A 23,869-nucleotide genomic window follows, 5' to 3' on the forward strand; every position below is an offset into this window, starting at 1 on the left:
TGAAGGGTGGGACTGGAGCAAGGGAGGTGTACTGTATAACACGGTGAGGGAAGGCTTCTGTAAGCACCTAGAACACTGTAGATGTTAAATGCTTGCTGAGACACAGCTTAGAAGAATCTCATTCAAAGCTGGGATTGCTATAGAGGCTCCCTGACTCCAAAGTGCAGGGATCTTTGAACACCATCACGATGAAGCTCAATTATTGATCATACAACAGTTGTAATAAAATCACGTTTATGTACCTTGACAGCTTGTTTGGAGGTTCTAGCAGGGGAGCACAGCTACCCTTACACCCTTGACAAACACAAGTACCCCTCTATTGTGGATGGTCATCCTCTTCTACTGAGGGCACAGCTTTGGGAAGGAGTCACGTGGAGCAGTGAGGGAGGAAGGGGACACCGGCCTCGCTAGCCAGATCAGCTGAATCTACCCTGGTGATTAATGAGGTGACAGATGTTACAGCCAGACCAGCCTCACATCTATGAAATCATTTTTTAAAAAGGTACCTCTTCAAAGCAGAAAATGGTAAGCAGCCTGGAGCTGAATCTGAAGTTCTCTTATTAAAGGGCAAATCACAGAGTTTTGATTTTATTACCCTAAACTGAGGCTATTAATCCTGCCACAGGTATAGCATGGGACTTAGCAGTGCAAAATTATTATCAGGTACTCTTGTACTCCTTCCATGAATAATGGCACCTTAAAATACGAAAACTCCATCATAAATTCCAGAAGCTATGATAGTGCAGTTGCTGAAAATTTACTAAGATCTATTTGGATAGCTGGCATGAAAATCACTGTGTCCTTGGTATTTCTCAGTACTTTATGTTAACAGTACAATAGGGTAATTTCCACTGTTATTTTCATTATTTGTTCAGTTATTTTGGCTCCCTCTGGATGAACATTTTGTAATGGGGGTGGAGGTTGTTGTTGGCTGCACTTACCTGAAATAGATTTTTTTAAAATGCCAGTAAGAGAGCTTGCTTAATGACTGAGAGATCAATTACCCTCATAAATTTCCCTCTGCCCCATTCGTTTTACTACTGCCCATTTTATTTCTAATGGGGCATTTTAATTCTGTTTTGTGTCATACAGTCATGTGTCATATTTACAGATTGTATTTTGTAGAGCTATCTTGATAACAAGGAGTCACTAATGCTACTTAACATATCGAACTCTTAAATAATCTACTAGCTGGATTTTCTAAATAGCTTAAGTCACATGCAAGAAGTTCTCTACAGGGCTTTCAGGTAAAGCAGTGCTGGCTTACAGGGAAAGAGTGACCCTTAGACTGTATTTGCTGACTGCCTAGCTGGACCCTCAGGTGTTTTGACAAAAAGATTTCGCTCCGATGCAATCCCAGATTAAAGAATTTCCTATCAGAAAGACGTGATGCAATATGACCAAACTGGACTCCTAAGCTCCTTCTCTCATTGATTTTACTAACAATCTGATTCAGGATGTAGCCAAATTTAGCTACTTGCTTGTTGTTACTTCTTGAATTGGAATTTTTTCCATCATTTTTGGAGTTCCATGTAAATAACTGGCTTCAAAGCCCAAATTTCCAAGTAACCACCTTGGTTAGCTCTTGGTGTTTTCCCTGTTTTGAGTTCTTGCTCTACGATCATGTTTCTTCTAGGAAATCTGAATGATTTTCGTCATCTTTATTATTGCAGTTGGAGCCTTGCTGTCCACTGCATGTTCCAACTAAATGCCAGCTGCTTGCACTTCCAAGTGTCCCCTGCCACAGAACCCATGGCTAGTCCGTGCTAAATTGTTGGGACTGATGGATAATTTTTGGAACTGTGGTAATGGCCATTCCCCTGAGTTGTAAACAAAGGGAATGCTTTATTAAAATTATGATAAACCAGAGACCTATGACTAAACTGACTAGCAGATGTTACTGATTTGGCTATTATAGTGTGTTAAAACGTGCACTTTGGACTTCAGCTTCTGTTCTTAGAGGAGTAACTAGTACTGAGTACTGGACTAGTCTTCCTTCCATATCTAAAATACAGTTTGTAAAAAAGTTGGACAACACAGGAATGTGATCTGTGAGAGAAAAAGACAAAAAAAGGTAAAGCCCACGATCACTCTGGCTTTTTTTTTTTTTTTTTTTTGAGACGGAGTCTTGCTCTGTCTCCCAGGCTGGAGTGCAGTGGCGCAATCTCGGCTCACTGCAAGCTCCGCCTCCCGGGTTCACGCCATTCTCCTGCCTCAGCCTCCCGAGTAGCTGGGACTACAGGCGCCCACCACCAAGCCCAGCTTTTTTTTTTTTTTTTTTTTTTTTGTATTTTTATAGAGACGGGGGGAGGGGTTTCACCGTGTTAGCCAGGATGGTCTCGAACTCCTGACCTCGTGATCCGCCTGTCTTGGCCTCCCAAAGTGCTGGGATTACAGGCGTGAGCCACCGCGCCTGGCTGGCTTTTTGATTCAAGGCACCTTTTAAACTGTGGCACAGAAAGGAGAAAGCCAAAATAAGAAAGTGGTCACACTGAGCTAAGGAGATAGAAATTAGAGTTCAAGGCGCTGTTGAGTTGGATTGCATTTATAGACAAGAGAACTATTTAGAGATGGGACTCTAGAAATCGGCACAGGATTACCTCGAGTCTTTGGCCAAATACAAAGCTACACATATTTAGGGGAATACTTTAAAAGGTTAGGCAAAGAACAGCTGGGAACAGATCAACCCTAGGAGCACACGAAGGGCTGTGAGACAGTTGAGTACAGGCCACTCAGAGTGAAGAGATTTTGTTTAGCTCCCCAATATTAATTAGAGACTCCAGGTATGACATGCTTTAGAAGTAGGTCCAATCTAACTCTACACAAAAGGCTATTTTAGACCTGCTTTAACAAAGATAAGACGCTTATTAAAAAGCAAGCAGTTATGCATGTAATTTAATTACCTGCTAGAACAAAATTTAACACTGTCTTCCAAAATTCAGAACTCAAAATTGTAACACCCATAATATCCAGCATATAATTTTTAAAAAGCTAGATAAAAAAGCAAGAAAGTCCATATTAGCTAATAAAAAGATAGCTAATCAAAACAGAACAAAAATGGACAAAAATGGTGGAATTATCAGATGACCACCTAAAAATGAGTATTCTATGTGTATTTGTTCAATTTTTTTAAACCATGAACATTGTGAACAGCGAATAGAAAATATCAATAGGGACCCTTCAATGAAGATATGGAAATTCAAAAGTTGAAAAATGCAATTCTGAAATAAAGAAAATGCTATAGATTAGACATCACAAAGAAAATGGCCAGCATACACTGGAAACTACACAAACACAGACAGGGGAAAAGGATGAAAAAGGAAGAAACAAAAAAAACGACAACTTCAGCGACATGTGGGCGCCACTAATTGGATAGAAGTGGTCTATCCTAATTTTAACTAGAGTCCTGAAAGAAGAGAAAGAGTGAGGGGGAAAGGTGGATATATTTGAAGAGAAAATGGCTGAAAATTGTTCACATTAAAGGAAAAATATAAACATATAGAACTGAGAAGTTTAATAAACTCTAAGTAGGACACTCACACACAAAAATGACACCACAGGCTATCATAATTTGATTTTCAAAATCAATAAAGAAAAGGTGATATTAAAATCTGCCAAAGAAAAACATATAACAAATACATAAAGGGCACAAAAATAATCAAGAACAACAACAACAAAAACTGCCCCGCTTGCATTTTTTTTTTTTTTTTTTTTTTTTTTTTTTGAGACGGAGTCTCGCTCTGTCTCCCAGGCTGGAGTGCAGTGGCGCGATCTCGGCTCACTGCAAGCTCCGCCTCCCGGGTTTACGCCATTCTCCTGCCTCAGCCTCCCGAGTAGCTGGGACTACAGGCACCCGCCACCTCGCCCGGCTACTTTTTTGTATTTTTTTAGTAGAGACGGGGTTTCACCGTGTTAGCCAGGATGGTCTCGATCTCCTGACCTCGTGATCCGCCCGTCTCGGCCTCCCAAAGTGCTGGGATTACAGGCTTGAGCCACCGCGCCCGGCCCCCGCTTGCATTTTAAATAAGATTAGCCAGGAGGCAATGGAATACCTTAAAGGGCTGAAAGAAAAGAAATAGATACACTTTCAACATATCCTGTGAAAATATTGACAAAGGCACCAGAGGAACATAATGAGAAAGTAAAAATCTTTCCAATTAATTGTGGAACAACTGGATATGACTATGAAAGGAAAATTGAACTTCCATTTCTACTACACACCATTCATAAAAAAAAAGAAAAGAGATGGACTATTGGCCTAAACACAGGTGAACCTTCATGACTATGGGTAAGCAAAGCTTTCTTAGAACACAGAAATTAATAATCATTAAAGAAAAAGTTAATAAATTACATCTCATAAAAATGAGAACCTCTGCTCATTAAAATACACCACTACAAAAACAAATTGTCATGCAACAGACTGGGAAAAAGTATTTGCAAAACATGTGTCTGACGAAGGACTGGTATCCAGGACAGATGAAGAACTGCTAAGATTCAACAATAAAATACAAACTATTTATAAAATGAACAAAATGTTTGAACAGTCACATCACAAAAGACATACAGATGGCCAATAAGCACATGAAGAATAAGTGCTCAATATTTAGAGACATCAGGGAAATGAAGAATTAAACTACAAGAAGATACCACCATACACTCACCTATAATTGCTAAAATGAAGAAGGCTGACAACACCAAATCCTTAAGATGTAAATATGTTGATGGAGGAATATAGAATGATATAGCCACTTGGAGCAAAAAAAAAAAAAGGTCTAACAGTTTCTAATAAAACTAAGTCAGTAATTCCACTCATAGTTATTCATCTCAGAGAAGTAAAAGCAGCAGTCCATTAAGAAACTTGGATAAGAAAGTTCACAGAAGCTTTATTCAAAAGACCCCAAAACTGATAACAACCCAAATGCTCACCACCCAGAGAATGAATAAACAAATCATTCTGCATTCTTAAACAAAACAAAAGCAAACCAAAACCACTCCATGGCAAACAAAAGGAGCAAATGCCTGATACACACAACAGCATGCGTGAATATCAAGAACATTTGCTGAGTGAAAGTACAGTTATACAATAGTGCATTTGGTATGAGTCCACATACATAAAGTTCTAGAATATAAAAAAAAATTATTCTAAAAAGGAAATAAAAACAGTTGTACTGTTGGAGGAGGTGAGAAAGGTGGGGGTAGAAGGGATTGACTGATGGGGGAAGAATGTTACTCTCTGGTAATGGTAATATTCTTTATCTTAATAGGATATTAGATAATGCATATATATGTATTTCTCAAAAATTATCAAATGGTACACTTGAATTATGTAATTTGCTATTCTGTGCAAATTTTACCTAGAAAAGAAACTTACAAATAAATATTAAAATATTGATAATGATAAGGAGCTTAAATGTTTACTGATGTCTGCATCTACTTTGAAATGTATCAGAAAATAAGAAGGATTGATGTACTGGCAGAAGAATGAATAGATATGTGATAAAGCAAAGATAACAAAATGTTAATGGTAGAATCTAGGTAGGTTGAATTACTGCTCACTGTGTAATTCCTTAAAATCTTCCATATATTTGAAAACTTTCTTAGTAGAGTTTTGAAATATAAAAATTAAAATGAAATAAGACATTTTTAGATTAAAATAAAGAGAATTTGTCACCAGCAGATGTACATCACCAGAAGCATTAAATAGTTCTTTAGATTAAAATGTTACCAAGAATGGATAGTGTCAGAAATAAAAAATAAGCAAATAAATTTTAAAAATGTTATCAGTTCTTAACTTCTTAGAAGACAGTTATTTAAAGCCAAACTTTCACAATACATTGTAGTACCTGTAACTCATGCAAAACCAAAATGTATTATAGCACAACACAAAGGATGACAGGGAAGAAATGGAAATATGCCATAGCAAGTTTCTCATAAAATATGTAAAGTGATTAATTCAAGACAAACCGATAAGTTTAGGGAAAATATTATAAACTCTAGAGAAAACAAAACAAAACAAGCCCCAAACAAAGAGGAAGAGCCAAAAGTCCCCAAAAAAGTGATAAAATAAAGTACAATGAAAATACCAATTAATCTAAAGGAGATAAAAATAAAGACAGGTAGACAACAAATAGCAAGATGGCAAACTTAAAGGCAGTCATATTCATAATTAAAGAAAAATGGATTAAACATTCAAGTTAAAAAGTAGAAATGATCAGATTGGATCCAATACCCAATAATATGCTGTAAATAAGAGATATACATTAAGTATAAAGTATAACAGTATAAAGATGCTGATAGGTAAAATAAAAGAATGGTAAAAACATATACTAATTATAAGAAAGCTTGCAGTGAGCCGAGATCGCGCCACTGCACTCCAGCCTGGACGACAAAGCAAGACTCCGTCCCCACAACAACAACAACAACAACAACAAAAAAGGCTGGAATGGCTACATTCATATTAGACACAGAATATTAACAGAAAAAAATGGACATTTCACAATGTAAGAGTCAATTCATCAAAAAGACATGTCAATCCTAAATAAGCATGTATTAAATATCACAGTTCCAAAATACATGAAACAAATACTGACAGAACTGAAGAAAGAATTGGAAAAATCCCTATTATACATAAAGATTTCAAAACCATTCTCTCTTTTAATAACTGAATAACAAAGTATATTGGAAAAATCAGTAAGGATATTGAAGACATGAACAACATTGACACCAATCGTCTTAGTTGACATTCACTGGACATCACACTTCAAACTACAAATATGCGTCTTTTTCAAATGCATAGCAAACGTTTACCAAGATAGGTAGTCTGCAAATACTTCTTTTTTAAAGTACCAATAAGCTTAAAAAGAATAAAATCATGCAAGGTATGTTCTTTGGATACATCGGAACTAAATAAGAGATTAGAAATTAGAATCAAGTGTGCAGCACTGTGACAAAGCTCTCATTCCCCATTGCCTCAGTTTTCACAGATACCCTGGAAGTTGTACCTGAAGGATAAGAAAAGGAAGGCTTGTACCAGTTGATATACACAGCCAGCACTGAGTCCAGAACTTGAACCCAGGTCTATCTAGAACAAAAACCTATGTTTCTCCACTCCATAATGTAGTTCTTTCAGGTAGTTCTAAGTCGGAGACACCTGCTCCCAGACTTTTATCTTCATTTCTAATTTTTTACATTAGCTAAACTTAAATGACAACATGAAATGTTACGAATAACTTTATCAAGAGTGAACATAAAGCCAACACTAAAATTCAAATGAATTTTCATATATAATGTAGTAAAGCAATCTAGAAAATTCCAAGTGTGTTTAAATTAACACATGTCAAAATAACCTTTAGGTCAAAAAGAAATGAAGAGAGAAATTAGAAAATATTTTGAACTTAATAATAACAAAAACTCAACATTTCAACATTTGTTGGATTTAAAGTAATCCTATGAGGAAAATTCATAGCTCAGAATACTTATATTGGAAAAGAAGAATTACTTAAAAATCAATGATACAGCTTATACTTTAGGATGATTGACAAAAAAGAAAATGAAATGCAAAGTATGCAAAAAGAGGAAAATAAGTATAAAAATAAAGTAAATAAAACAAAATATATAAACAACAGAGAAAAGTCAATAAAAATATGTTCATTGAAAAAATTAGCAAAATTGAGAAACCCTTATCTTGACTGATGAAGGACAAAAACAGGCAAAACACAAATTACTAACATCAGGAGTGACAGTGGAGCATCACTAAAAATCCTGCAGACATTAAAAGGATAATAGGAAATAATCTAAAGGAAAGTATGCCAATAATGTGACAACTTAGATGAAATAGAAAAAAAATGCCTTGAAAGCCAAAACTGCCACAAGAAGAAACAGAACATCTCAATACTAAAAAGGACACTGAATTCATAATTAAAAGCTTTCCCAAAAAGAAAACAACAGCCCAGATAGATATATGAGTAATTCTTTTGAGCAAGAAATAATACCAGTTTTACTCACAGGCTTTCACATAATCACAGAAGAGGGAACATTATCCAGCTCATGTAATGAGACCAGCTAAACCCTGACATTAGTCACAGCATTACAAGAAAAGAATGCTACAAACCAGCATCCTTCATGAACAAAGATATGAGCAAAATTTGGTGAAACCTCATCTCTACTAAAAAAAAAAAAAAAAAAAAAAAAACAAAGAAAAATTAGCCAGTGTGGTGGCAGGTGCCTGTAATCCCAGCTACTCAGGAGGCTGAGGCAGGAGAATCATTTGAACCCGGGAGGTGGAGGTTGCAGTGAACTGAGATTGCGCCACTGTACTCCAGCCTGGGCAACAAGAGGGAAACTCCATCTCAAAAAAAAAAAAAAAAAAAAAGAAAAGAAAAAAGAAAAAAATTCTTAACATGAACAACAATCTGCGACAAAATATTGGCAAATCAAATCCAGTAATATATACAAAGGACAATAAATCATGACAATATGAGGGCTTATTCTGGGCATGCAAAATTGGATGAACATTTCAAAATCAGTAAGTATAAATCATCACACTGAGAGATTAAAAATAAAAACATATAATCCTCTCAAAAGATCCAGTTAAGAATCAAACAAAACTCAACACATTCATAAAAAAAATTCTCAGCAAACTAAAAATGAAAAAAAACGCTCATGAAAATAAAGGTCATCTACGAAAAAATCCTATATATAAAAACTGAAGCTTGCCCTCTAAATTTGGAAACAACACAAAGATGGCTGCTCTCATAACTTCTACAGAACATGGTACTGGAGGTCCAAAAGAGTGAAATGGACAGTAAAAAGTGATTAAAGTTATGAAATTTAGAAAGGAAGAAGTAAAAATCTGTTTTATTATGGAGACACAATCAAGCATATGGAAAATCCTAAGAAACTAAACAAACAAACACCACTCTAAAGTTCAAAAGGTCAAGATCAATATATAAAAATCAATTAATAGCATTTTCAATGAACAACTGGAAAATGAAAATTTAAAAAGTACTATTACAGGCCGGGTGTGGTGGCTCATGACTGTAATCCCAGCACTGTGGGAGGGAGGCTGAGGCGGTTAGATCATCTGAGGTCAGGAGTTCGAGACAAGCCTGGTCAACATGGAGAAACCCCGACTCTATTAAAACTATAAAAATTAGCCAGGTGTGGTAGTGGGGACCTGTAATCCCAGCTATTCTGGAGGCTGAGGCAGGAGAATCACTTGAACTCGGAAGGTGGAGACTGCAGTGAGTCGAGATCACTCCACTATATTGCAGCCTGAGTGACAGAGAGACTCTGTCTCAAAAAATAAATTAAAAAATAAAAAGTACTATTACAATAGCATCAAAAACAAAACATTTAGGCATACATTTAACAATATGTATGCAAGACTTGTACAATCAAATCTAAAAGAAAAAATGCTGAAAAATGTTAAGATCTAAATAAATGGAGAGATATATTACGTCCATGGATTGGAAAACTCAGTATTGTAAAGATTTCAACTTTCCCCAGACTGATTTATAAATTAAATACAATCAAAATATCAGCAGGCTTTTATGTAGAAATGGACAAGCTGATACTACAATCTATATGAAAAAGAAATATGGCTCCTAAAATAGTTGAATCAATCTTCAAAAAGAAAAAAGGGGGAAGACATACAGTATTTGATTTCATGACTTACTTTAAACTTTAAAACTATGTTAACCAGGATAAAGTGGTACTGGACTAAAGACAGATAAACAGATGAACAGAGCAGGGAATGCAGAAATAGATCTACATTCATAGAATTAATTTTTGGGCTGCTTTCAGAACAATTCAACAAAAAAAGGAAAGATTTTTCAATATGATGTGAGAACAACTGGTTATCTATATGGAAAAACAAAACACTAAACATTAACCCAATACTTCAGAGTATGGAGAAAAAAAAAAAAAAACTGGATCATAGGCTTAACTCTAAAAGAAAAATCTACCAATCTTCCAGAAGAAAACACAGAAGGATATCTTTCTAACCTTAATACCTTTCTAACTTTAGGCAGAGATTGCTAATACTGAATTTAGAAACCACTAAGCATAGAAGAAACTGATAAAATAAATGCCATCAAAGTTTTAAAGATTCTGTTTAAAAGCAAATGAATTCACAAACTGGGTGATAATATTAACAACTCACACATCTGACACAGGAGTTTTATTTGAGATATATAGTATCTGTGTGTATATCCTAACATATATTAAATTTAAAAACAAATGACCCAATAACAAAACTGAGCTAAAAATTTTAACAGATACTTCACAAAAAGATCTATTAGTTAATGACCAATAAGGCCATGAAAAATTGTTCACATCATTGGTATCCAAGAAATGCAAATTTAAAATACAATGTAATAACACTATGCATCCATTAGTATGGCTAAAATTGGAAAGTTTGACAGTTCCAAAAGTTGGTGAGGAAATAGAGTGCCTGGAATTTGTGTACATTGCTAGAGGACAGGTAAAATGGTACAACCTCTTTCGAAATTGGTGTGGCAGTTTCTCATAAAGTTAAACAGTCACCTTGCCTTATTCCTTATCATGCTCTTATTATAAAACAATGGGCCAGGCGTGGTGGCTCACGCCTGTAATCCCAGCACTTTGGGAGGCCAAGGCAGGAGGATCACCTGAGGTCAGGAATTCAAGACCAGCCTGGCCAACATGGTGAAATCCTGTCTCTAGCAAAAATACAAAAATTAGCCAGGCATGGTGGCACATGCCTGTAATCCCAGCTACTTGGGAGGCTGAGGCAGAAGAATCGCTTGAACCCAGAAGGCAGTGATTGCAGTGAACCGAGATATGCCACTGCACTTCAGCCTAGGTGACAAGAGCACAACTCTGTCTCAAAAATAAAAAATAAATAAAAATAAATACATTAAAAAAAAAAAACTGCCTCCTCTGTAATACTTAGCTTTAACTGACTATAATGAAATTTTGCTGTCAATAAGACCTATACCAGTGTCTTTCTCTCATTCCAAGTGTTAGTCTTTTCTTGACGTCCTTTTCAGGAAGTACACAGAATGCTTTGTTAATAAATTTAGAGTAGGCCCATACATGTAATGTATGAATGTGAACTCAGATATAACCTCTGAATTTCAGCATTAGTTGGCCCAGAATAGAAGCCAAGTGAACAAAACCACAGCTCCTCTGCTACCAATGGACGTGCACAGGTAGGGCTAAAAGGTGACTCTGTATCAGCTTTCAGCACAGATCATCTAGTTGACAGGGTCCACCTGTCACCTCACATTCCTGACGCTGTCCTTAATACAGCATTTAGAGCAGGGGCTTCTGTAAAAGGGGAGCTACTCCAGTAGCTCTGGGAGGCAAACTTGTGCTTCACTCCTACATTACACATTGCTTTGATTGTTTTGATCCTATTCATTTGACAGTAAGTTATTAATTTATGTCACCTTCCAAAATTATTCCCCAGGATACATCCCTCAGAAGACAATCCCCACAAAAAGCTCCCTACTTAAGAAATCTGGAGTCAAATACATATGAAAACATCCTGCACTATAATCCAATTTCCTGCAGATATTCCTGTCAAATGTTCACATATTAAATACTTGAATGGGTCCTAACTAAAGTAACTTGATTTTGTTTAATCCAGCCATGAATGATACTTATTTGACGATAAAAAGCCTTTGTCAAATAATACTTATGAAAATCTTATGGAAATAATGAGTTAATATTTATTGAGCATTTCATATTAGGTATATATGCCAATAACTGTGCTGAGTACTTTAAAACCACCTTATGAGGTACTGGTATTATTGTGTCTACTTTAAATATAAAGAAATTGAGGCTCAGAGAGATTTACTTTTCACAGAATTAGGATGCGCAGAAACCAGAATTTCAACACAGGTGGTCTGACTCTAGAGTATCATAACGCATTGCAGGACAATGCTAATTCTTAGCAGTGTTCCCGAGAACTCAATTTGGGAAACTGCCTTACATCATGTACTTCAATCTCTCCTTTTCACACTGGCTTCTGAGGAGCAGAAGCAATGAATTACCCTGAATTGATCCACTAAGACTTCATACGAGGCATATACATTTCAGGCCTTTGCTTATAGTTTTTAAATTGTAATGAAAGTTTGAGGTGAATCCTGTTTTTCATCAGCTTTAAAAAAGCATTAAGTCTCACTGTAAAATGTAACAATTATGTGCCATTTTATTCACTTTTGAATAAATATTACACCCTCTATACACCACAAGCCAGGATGATTCTGAATGACCTGATTGCATGTGTGATAACTCATCACTGCTTTTCTCAAGACCATTGAAAACATCCTTCAAGGGATTTTCTGGGATTCTATGTTAGGTGAGAGACACAAAGAAAATTTTAGACACAGTCTGTTTTAGGAACAGCACTTCTCACAAGAAGGCTTTATAATTTGCATTTATTATAGAATAATATAGTACTACCAACATACAAATCATGTTCATATCATTTAAAATCATAATTTAAATGATTTTCATTTTAGCAATTGTGGCTACTGGTATATTATAAACCTGCTTAAATGCTGATACATAATGTTTAAAATGATATTATAATTATGTATTTTTTTCTGAAAATAAGCATTTAATACCTTCATTCACTGCATACAATTAGATGGCTGCTATTAGTAATGTTTTACAACTACAGATAATACTTCTAATCATGTTAAAAGATATATAATTCTCTTTCTGTTATTTGTTCAGGAAAAATTCCAAAAGTATTAGGTCAGATGATGAAAACCTTTTTATGACTCTTGAACTCTACCATGAATGATTTTTAAAAGGGTCTTAATAATTCACCAACAATATGTGGCTCTACCAGTTTTTTCTATCTTTGATAGCTTTGAATATTTTCTTTGTTTTTAATTTTTCATAATTGTACAGACACAAAATTGTGTCTCATTGTAATCATGTCGATGTTTTTAGCTACATTTGGGCATTACGGTACTAACAATATCAGAAACAATATCTTGAGTATCTTTATGTAGATGAAAACTTTCATATTTTTCATTGAAGTTTGATTCATTACTGTGGGTTAGATGCCGTCGGGCTAGGCACTGGAGCTCTCTTGTTCTCAAGCTCTCCTTTTGTCCTTATTCACCACAAAGTTACATTTGGAGTTGAGAGATTCATCACTGACTGCATCTATTACCTTTCTGCTTCACCGTGGCTGCTTTGGCAACTTCGCCTTTGGCACTTCTAGCATGACAGACATAGCTGCGCTTGAGATCCTCAGAGGTAACTTTCTTGATGCTCAAAATCTGAGTTCTTGTTTCATCTTCCGTTCTACTGTGACTTATACTAGAAATAGAGGGAAGCAAATCAAAGCATTTGGGAGTGACTCAAGCACTATGGACTGTGTATGAATCAGACAAGTAAGCAACCACAGACCCCCACTACAGGTGAGGACAAGGAAGGTTGATAAACTGAGCTACCTACAACGCAGCAATTACAAAGTATTAATGGTAAGATTCTAATACTATACTATACCATCTACACTACACACTCTGCCATTGTCTAGACCAAATCCCAATACCGGCTTCTTTTTATAGATCTCTCTTCAAAACGAAACGTCTCTTTTGCTTAGATCTCTGAGCCAGAATGCTGTATCAGTTTAGAGAGAAGCTTCTGGGGCCAGGTGCTTTTGGGTTTTTATCCAGGATTTGTTAATTTCTGGCTATATACTTTGGGTGAGATAACTAACTTTTTCCAGGTCTTAGGTTCCTCTTTTGGAAAAGAGGGAAGTCGTAATGCCCACACAGTGCATTACATGTATTAATTTATTCAGGAATTCTGAGGACTGAATACGCTAAGGCATGAATATAAGAATAATGCTTAATAACTATTCATGTAGGTATTATTGTTATCCCATAGGAATAGTCGTTGCATTTCAGTGATTCCCAAAGCATGGATTCTGAACACAGCTAGAATATTGTGGTCAGAAATCTGAAATCTCATGGTTAAATCCTAATATATAAAAAGAGGAAGCTGTTATGAACAAGTAAACTTTGTAAAAATAAATATATCCAACTTTCAGTGAATCGGAGATCAAGTGCTTTGGGTCCAAGATCAAAATTTAAAATCCCTTTGAACTCCTTTGCTCATCGCAGAGAAAAATCTCTCTGCTACAGCTGACTGCCATCTAGGTTCTCTTTTTAACTAGGCTTCCTGTCAGGTATGAGAATTTGGTTAAGGGCTCTGATTGGTTTAGCTTAAGCTTAACTCCACTGCTACCTATGAACACTGAGTACGTTTCAATGGCAGCAAGGTGGAACAACACGACTTTCCTTATTATTTATTCACTATTATTATGAGGATGGGATGCAAAGTGTTAACAATTCCTAAAAAGATCAGTGATTCTCCCTGTGAGCCTCCAGCCACATTACTTTGTCATGTAGCTGACCAGCTGCAAAGTTTTAATTGGTGCAGTGAGCCAACTGCTGTTTGGTAACGGTGCACTTCATTTACAGTGGAACCTTCTGTCTTCAAGGACTCACACTTTCCACTTTGCCAATGCCTTAAAAAATCAGGTTTATTTAGGAATAAAATGTTATTTTATTTTAAAAGTGAGTTATATTACCACCCATCTACCTTTAAAATAAAATGTAAATTACACAAATATATTTAGTTAATATTAAAAATTACTAATTGAGAATATAACTATAGGTTATATGAGTTAAGAAAGAGGAGAGAGGAAATGCATGCTCACTGCAATGCAAAAAAACAAAACCTAATTACCTAAGGCACAAATACATAGGGCCAGACACTAGGATTGAGAAAAGGAAAAACACAACTACACTGATAGGTTTCCACATACCCACAACCCTCGATCATGGCCTTTTTATGGATATAAGATATGTATTCCCTCTACTTCCATGTGGATATCATAAATGTGTGAATCTTGCTGGGCTTAAGACAATAGGGTGCATGTCCTGTGGACAATCTGATGAAGATGCTCAGCCTCAGAACATTCTAATTCAGTTCTCTACTAGTTATCAGGCAGCATCTGTTCCTCGCATTGCTAGTCCAGTAACCCTGTTTTGGGATGCAGCCACCAAAGATTTGAAAATCTTGCCGATTTTTGTGATAGGGAAAAATGAGAATTTTCATTTTCGTTGACTAGAACACACATCAGAGATCATTAAGTTGAGAAAAAAAAGTTAGTCACTCCCTTGCTGGCCCCCATGATACCTTTCATTAATGGTGACATCAATAGGGATGTCATCAGGTTTTTTTCCATCAATGGTCCACCAAACCTCATTGCGAGAATCCATCAGAAAACTAAAATAGACTGTACAGGGGATGAGTAGCTCCTCTCCTGAAAAAAAAAAAAAAAAAAAAAAAGAAAGAAAGAAAAGAAAAATAAAGACGAAGGTAACCCATTAGTGTATATCCTTCACATGGCTATATTGGTTCTACTCTCTGACTAATCAGAAGCTACGAGTTATGTGTACCTGAAACCCTGCTTATGAGTAATTCTCTAGTCGACTCCCATAAGGTAATGTACCATACTTCATTCCAAAACAAACAAGAAAAACCAAATAAAGAAGCCCATTAACTTTGTATAAAATTACCAGAGTGACCGTTTTTAATATAAATATATTCTAAAATGATGATATTTTTTTAAAAAGTCTCCGACAAGGCTAGGCCTAGTGGCTCACACCCGTAATTCCAGCACTTTGGGAGGTTAAGGCAGGCGGATCACCTGAGGTCAGGAATTCAAGACCGGCCTGGCCAATATGGTGAAACCCTGTCTCTACTAAAAATATAAAAATTAGCCAGGCGTGGTGGCACACACCTGTAATCCCAGCTACTCGGGAGGCTGAGGTAGGAGAATTGCTTGAACCCAGGAGGTGGAGGTTGCAGTGAGCCAAGAATGTGCCACTGCACTCTAGCCTGGGCAACAGGGTGAGACCCCATCTCCAAAAAAAAAAAAAAAAAAAAAAAAATGTCTCTGACAATATCCTTTTTAGCCCTAGACCTCCATAGACTGCTCTTCTCCTTTGTTCTTTTCCTCAAGAAGGGTGACTAAGGATAGGTTCTCCATCTCTTCAGTCCTTGGCCAGGAAAGATGGGGAAATACCATCACAGAGAGACCTGGCTGACGAGGCCCACCTTGAAATGCTCCAGCTATCAGGGTGCATTCAATAAATTTCAAGCTAACTTAAAAATAGAAAACTCTATGCTATCCCTCTGAGATGGAACATGAGGTTAGGGAGATCCCTAGGCAGGAAACAGTAGTAACAGCAGCAGCAGCAACGTACTTACTAAGAACTTTGTACAAGTTATTGTGCTAAATATTTATATTTATTAATGGTCTTATTTAATCTTACAAAAGCACTATGAGGTATTTTTTAAAATCGATGTTTTCCAAATGTAAAAGTTGAAGCTTAAGGATGGTAAATGATATTCGTAGGTGAAATCATTAAGTGAAGGGCCAGGATTTGACCTAGACTGACCTTACATCCCAGTTTGCCTAGAACAGTTCTGTTTTACGCCTGCTTTCCTGGTTACCTATATTAATAGGTAGTGGCTATGTTTACCCCCAGAAAGTGTCCTAGTTTAGATGATGAATTGTATTGCCACCCTAATTTGAACTTAGGCTTATCTGACTGAGTGGCCATACTCTATCTACCCTCCCAATGCAATGTCCTTAAGTTTTTTTCCTCCAGTTTTCTATATCTACTTGTCACTAAGAAAGATAAAGGGAACATGGATTCAACAATCTTTCTGTCAGCATAGTTTGATAGGTAGACAAATATATTTATGTTATTAATTAGGGTATACCCTGGCAGCAGGAAGAGTATTCACATGACTATATAAGCCATAGCTAATTCTAGGAAGTTCAGCCTCTTGCCGTGTTCTCTGTGCTTCACAAAGCAAGTCATATTTTCAAACTTCTCTTGATTTTTTTTTGGCATTGTTCTCCATCTATGTTGATCATTATCATCTTTTTTTTAGAGTAAAATCGAATTTCTATGCCAACATATACAACATACAAGATCAATTGTATCTTTATTATTGTTTGTTGCTATAAATTTATTCATACCAGGAAAAATGTCATATTTAAAATTCTCAAAATAGTTTTGGCGCAGGTCAAATCTCATTTTGTTAAGTCCTGAACTCTTTTAATTGGGGTTTTTTTTTTTTTTTTTTTTTTTGCATCAGCCTCTTCCCCAGCCACCCCGGCCCCCTTGCTCCAGAATGCTTTGCTGCCTGCCTTGATGCCACAGCTACTTTTACTCCTACTCATGTTAATTCTAGATAAACATAAACATTTAATGTGACAGCGTTTCTACCCAATTGTGCTCTGCAGAAACCATGCAGCTCTTCTGCATGAAGACTTAGCATCCCTACCCCAAAGAGGACTCCATACAATTTTTCTGATGCTTATTGGCAAGAGGAACCAAATAGAAATAATCAGAAGGATGCACAAAATGTACCCTAAGATTGCTTATAATGGTCAGTGTTTTAAGGTCTATAAAGCTTTATGCCTCCGTGTTCATCCAAATACTGGATGGCAAAGAGGTCCACATCCATGTTCCACATTCGTGTTAACTTACTGGCAAACAAATGGTGCTTGTGCATCATCCAGTTCAAGTCGCCAGCTGCAAAAATGCACAGCGAGCACATGAGGACCCCACTGCCGTGTGGGTAGGGAGCACCCTCAGAAACATCACCCTCAAGTTACTGCCACTTGACCAGCCTAGCAACTGCAGGCATATCAGACAGGTTGTACTTATGGCTTAAGGAAAGTGAGCTGAAGACTTCAAAGATCCTTTAGATAGGGCCCAGAGATACTCATCGGGGCTGTATGTGTCTTGCACCCACCACTCCATAAATTTTTTGATTTTTTTCATTCTCGGATACATTTCAACAATTCCTGTGTTTGTCAGCTTTCCATTAACAACTACATACCTCTTTTTCCACTTTTTTTTTTTTTAATTGAATGGCATCCTCTCAGTTGTTTTCACCCATTAACAACTGACTATTATCTTTAGCACATTTTAAACAGATGCTCTTTTATACCTCTGTGAAAGTTGTCAGAGTCAAAATGGAGTCACTTGTGCCACACTCTAATGAAAAACGGTTGGCAGGTTATATAAAAGGGCCCTCACACACACATGCCTATTATAAAAACTAGTACAAGGACTCTGAACACCACTATCTTGCACAAAGGCCAGCATGATTCTTACACAAATAATATTTCTGTGAGGAGGTCTGACCACCAATTGCTGGTCAAGCTTGTACTGATGTTACCCTGTTACTGATTCTTATAACCAAGGATAATTATTTCAAAACAACTTATGTAACCTTCCTCACTTTGCCTTTCAAAACTGTTACATTCCTATGTTTTCTGGGTATGACTATGGTCCCCGCATGGGATGCCATAGCACTCATATTCCTGGATTGCTATCTGCAATTCATTCCTGAATAAATCCTTTTCTTTTTGGAGAGCTATTCTCTTTGTTGTTATTTAGGTTAAAACTTCTCATTGGGTTTGGACTGAATTTATTATGAGTGATACAACAATACAACATAGAAAATGTTAAAAATTTTCTATAGCTTCCTATTCACTTAATCGTGGGAGACTTTGAGTCAAAAGAGCAACACGTTATCCCTTATTTGGTCAGTTATCAATGATTTTTGTCTATAGCGAAAAATTATGAAAACTAAAAGAAGAACCAAAGAGCCACAGTAAGCATTCAATAGTATTCTGCATCAACGTCCACTAGTTTTATCAGTTGTTACCTATTATATCCATGGTCTTGCCTTCAAGATCCACCACTGACCTTTCATAATGGAGTGGGAGCTTGAAGGATGTCTAAATCTTCTGCTCATGTTGCAGCCTTGGTAAACCAAAGCCCGTACAAGCTAAAGTTTGCATCAAACAGAAATCACTAATCAGCAGAGGAAGATGGCTAGCAGAGGGAGAAGGGAACAGATACCGAGAGTGAAGCAAAACATTCTTGAGTTGCCCATGGCACCAGTGAAGTAACTGATATCCAGAGCTGCCTTGGTTTCTGACATTTCAGTTTCAATTCATGTGTTTCTTTACAACAGTGGTCTATTTTCTTGCATTAACTTAAATGACATTTTATTCCTTGCAATTAAGAGAATCTAAGTGAAATTCAGAGACAGAGCTGTAATTACCTGGTTCTTTCTCATACACCACATGATCATTAGGTGAATGGATCACAGGGGGCACTGCATTTTTTGGAGAGCCTGTGTTAGAGGAAGTAAAAAAGGGAGATGATGTTAAATCACGTAGCCTTATTTTAAAATCTGCTCTTCTTTGAACCTTGCCTAACTTCCTGGCATAGTTTGTCGGTTGTTTTAGAGAAGGCCTACAGTCCAAGATATACTCAATTACTGCACTGCATTCATTTAAAACAAGCAAAGCATAAAATAAAGGAAATACAGATTTGATGTCTGCTCCCAGTTCTTGACATGGGCTCCTAAATCCCTTGTGATTTCCTGTGTGATAGGGGCAATAGGAGCTTCCTTTGTTTTAACATTGCTCTAGTCCCAAATTCCTAACACAAGAGCTTCTAAGACCTTTGGAATCTCTGGAGTAATGGGTGGATTTTACATGCTAATGAAATGATTGGTGGCTAGGGTTCCTATATAGCTTCTGGATGAGTGCTAGTAGCCAGAAATACCATACATGATTAACACAATCTCCAGCCTCTCACCCATCTCTGGAAGCTTGGGAGTGTGACTGCAATTTCCAGTCCTTTTACTCAATAATGCCTGTGTGATAGAATCTCCATAAAAACCCTAAACAATCAGGTTTGGAGAGTTTCTGGGTTGGTAAGGACATCCAGAAGCCGGGAGGGTAGACCTCTGAACTCAGGACCCTTCCAGACCTCACCCTATGTATCTCTTCATCTGGATGCTCATTTGAATCCTTTATAATATATTCTATAATAACCAAGTAAAGGGAAGTAAAAGGTTTTCCTGAGTTTTGTGAGCAGTTATACCAAATCACAGAACCTGAGCAGGAAGTAGTAGGAATCTTCAGTTTGTAGCCAACGCAGGGAGAATTGTGGGTAACCTGGAACCTACTGCTTGTGATTGGAATCTAAAGTAGGGGGTGGAGCAGTCTTTTAGGAAGGCGTCCATCACCTGTGGGGTCTGTGCTAACTCTGGACAACTGGCGTCAAACTGAGTTAAACTGTACGACATGCAGTTAATGTCCTCAGAAAAGGTAAGAATTATTTAGTGTAGAAAAGCCACACCTTTAGTGACAAAAGTGTTTTGAGCATAGAAAAAAATAGTTTTCACTTTACAAAGAAACAAATAAAACATACTAAATACCCTCCATGCTTCAGGTCAGTTTGCTTAACAAAGCTTTCCAAAGCTTACACGAGATAGATGTCTTATGTTACATAATGCCTAATTGCTTTCATGCCTTAATCAGCTGTTTATTCTCTCTGTATTTCTTCACAACATTACCCAAACTGTCTAGTATGCCACCTGGTTAAATAAGTATTACATTAATGAGTAAATACATGGAGAATTCACAATCACGATGTGAAGGCCGGCACATTAGCCTACTTGATGACGAGTTATCAGTTGAATGTTTGTTTGTTAATGAGATTGCTGCTCTTTATAATAGTCAATACTCCTAAATTTTAAAAAATAATACATTGCATAGAGTTGTTAGTGTTGTCTTCAAAAGTATGAGCTCCAAAGATTTAATAACCAAGTTCTAATCCTGATTTGGCCATATATTAACCATATAAATATGCGAAAGCAAAGTTACTTGGTTTTTCCTAATTTTCGAAAAGCTAATTTTTCATAACTCTAAAATGAGGATAATTAAATTTCATATCACAGTTTCAATATGAGAAATAAACTAAGTAATATATATTAAGGATATGCTACTAGCGTAATAAATGCTCAATACTTTGAAGCTTTAAAACAACAAACTTGTGTTGCTTGAAATTTGAGAAAGAAACCCCCAGTGCCCAGATCCAGCTGTGAATTTTTAAATCTGTTAATCAGGGTGTCCAAGTTTGCTTATTCCCAACTCCCCCAAAATGCATACTTTTAAGTACATATATTAGAAATAACTGCCAAGATGAATATACAATTGCATTATTCATTTGACTTCTAAAATTTAGTCTGGTTTTTTCTTATGAATTAATCCCCAACTCAGCATTATTTAGAAAGTAAGCAGAAAAAGAAGAGAAGTGATTACAATATTGTTTGAATACTATTTGCACTACATGAAAGCCTTTTTGTTGCTAACTTACACTAAATCATGTCAGACCAGTAGAAAAAGCTCTGAGCAGAGACCTGGGATTTAGATTTACTTCTTCAAGTAACTCACTAAGTGTCTCTAAACAGGTTACTTCCTGTCAGTGAGTCTAATGTTTCCATCTATTAAAAGATGGGGTATGACAAAATAATACCCAAATATGCTATCTTTCTTAATATAGTGGACACAGTGGTATTTAGGGGTCATCCCCAAAAGCCATATATCCTGACACTACTTCTCTATTTCTGGGTTTGCTAGGAGTTTGTCAACTCTTAAGAATTGCCCTTTCCACTTTCCTAGTTTCTCATCCCCTATTCTCTTCGTGCAATATAATGGTTGAACATTATTGCCAGCAAATACCTTCAGCAGTAGCTACAGCAGTTTCAGTATATAGAAAAATAGAGTTTACTTAATCCAAATAAAATACTCTTTTGACAAAAGTGTTGCACTGATTCTCCATTGCTTGCCTGAAACTGCATTAATACAATATGAATATTTTTTAAAATATTCTCAATCAATTTTAGTTCCAGAGTACAGATAAAGACACAGGCCTTGTTCAAAGTCATGTTTCTAATAAGTGGCAGTGACAGAATTTGAACGCAGATCTGTCTGGTGCTCCTTTCCCTCCCCAAACTACCTTTACTTCATTCATTCATTCACATATTCATTCAGTTGACCAATAATTACTGAATGCTTACGATGTGCATGGAATTGTTGAAGGTTTGAGACAGTGCTGTAAACAAAAAACATGAATCTCTTTTCTTATACAATTTACATACTAGTGTGTAATAAACTATTAAAAACCATAACAACATTATCACATGCTTGTTGTGCGTACTGGATACTAATCACGCTTACCTACTACCTTTACAGTCAGAGTCCTGGTGAGATGAAACGTACGTCCATTTTCTGGATATGTAACAACACATGTGTAATTTCCATTATTTGAAATAAAGGCAATGAGGAAACTCAAGTTCATACCTTCAGGTATTACATTATTAAAATTCTGTATTTTATAACAGCCCTAGAAAAAGTAAAAAAAAAAAAAAAAGTTTATTTTAGATACATACATAGAAAATACACAAACACATGCACACTCACATCTAATTTTGCACAGAACACCTAAATATTCATGCTGCAGTTTTTATAATACTATTTTGGTCAAGTATTTGACCAGATTTCTGTGAAGAATAAATGAAACATCTCATTATCTTTTCTGATCATGAGAAATTAAAATTCTAAACTAAGATGTGACTTCAAAAACACAGGCTTCCTGTCTCAGGATCAAATTCTGGGCATCCTATGTTGATAGTAAAGCAAAGTTACAGTTTTGAAATAATGACTAAGGAAACTTGAGCAACTGCAAGACCTGCTATTTAGAAAGCAATTCTTTTTCTTTTTGTAATATTTCTTCACTGATTATATTAATTTGAGAATCTAGTCATTCTGTCTGATAATCTAGGCCCCAATTTAGATGTCTGATTTTGGCATTTTTAAACACCCTGTTGTTTCCCTGTATCAGATATTTCCAGACTGTTTTGTATTTTTCTTTTACTGTATTCCTTTTTTTTTTTTTTTTTTTTTTGAGATGGGGTCTCATCACTCTGTCACCCAGGATGGAGTGCAGTGGCGTGATCTCAGCTGATTGCAACCTCTGCCTCCTGGGTTCAAGCAATTCTCCTGCCTCTGTCTCCTGAGTAGTTGGGACTAGAGGTGCATGCCACCATGCGTGGCTAATTTTTGTAATTTTGGTAGAGATGGGGTTTCACCATGCTGTCCAGGCCGGTCTCAGACTCCTGACCTTATGATCCGCCCGCCTTGGCCTCCCAAAGTGCTGGGATTTCAGGCATGAGCCTCCATCTTTATCCCATTTTTATAACTGAGTATCACAGATTTCAGGAACTAAAAATAAAATATCTTTATGGGCCTGATCAAGATCGAGGAATGTATTTCTGCTCCTAATTCACATTTTCATATAACTGTTGACATTTAAAATTGAGAAATTGAACTATCTCATTCAACAACTATCTAATTCAATGTATCTAGAATCCTGTTTCAAATGATCAGTCTCACTATTTGGCTAAATTGTTACTTTTTGCCATTTTTGAGAAAAAGAATCAATACACTATCTGTGACAAAAATATATGTTGAATATTTACTTTCAGAAAAGCTTTTGTTTTTCTTTTAAATATCAGTAAGTCACCTATGACAAAAAGATTAGGTTATCTCTAAGGCTTTTTCCATCTTTAAATTTCTGGGAGTCTACTACTAGCTTGTAACTTCAATTTTTTTTATTCACATATTTCATCTTGAACGTTTGTATGATTAAGGTTTCTTCAATTCCCGGAGCATGTATTTTGAAATATAACAGTTACACTGAGGCACATTTTGTAATGCTTTGTCACAGGAAATGTGTATTTTAGGAACAGCATTGAACTTCCATTTCATGGAAAAGATCATCAAGAGGAAGTTACTATAAGCTCAGGTAACGTAGTTTTTCAACGCAGCTTCTCCTGTAAGATAAGCAATACTTCTAGACACTTGTCACATCAGAGAACGATATCAATATCCTTAGGTTAT

General features: G+C 36.3%; 1 protein-coding gene across 4 annotated transcripts in view; it reads right to left on the minus strand.

Annotated features, from left to right (window-relative positions):
• IL1RAP (interleukin 1 receptor accessory protein) overlaps nucleotides 1-23,869 on the minus strand; it is a 144,816-nt gene that overhangs the window by 14,955 nt on the left and 105,992 nt on the right. For all 4 annotated transcript variants that reach the window (XR_010584867.2, XM_065539712.2, XM_005545406.5 and 1 more), the window contains exons 5-8: nucleotides 22,148-22,313; nucleotides 19,177-19,248; nucleotides 15,214-15,340; nucleotides 13,175-13,323 (exon numbers count right to left, since the gene is read on the minus strand). Coding sequence is in view for 3 of the 4 variants with exons in the window: in XM_065539712.2 (XP_065395784.1) it covers nucleotides 13,175-13,323; nucleotides 15,214-15,340; nucleotides 19,177-19,248; nucleotides 22,148-22,313 (514 nt within the window). In the remaining variant the exon portion in view is untranslated. The remainder of the gene's footprint in view (nucleotides 1-13,174; nucleotides 13,324-15,213; nucleotides 15,341-19,176; nucleotides 19,249-22,147; nucleotides 22,314-23,869) is intronic.

The sequence above is a fragment of the Macaca fascicularis genome, chromosome 2 (genome assembly GCF_037993035.2).
Source record: "Macaca fascicularis isolate 582-1 chromosome 2, T2T-MFA8v1.1".
Taxonomy (NCBI): Eukaryota; Metazoa; Chordata; class Mammalia; order Primates; family Cercopithecidae; genus Macaca; species Macaca fascicularis.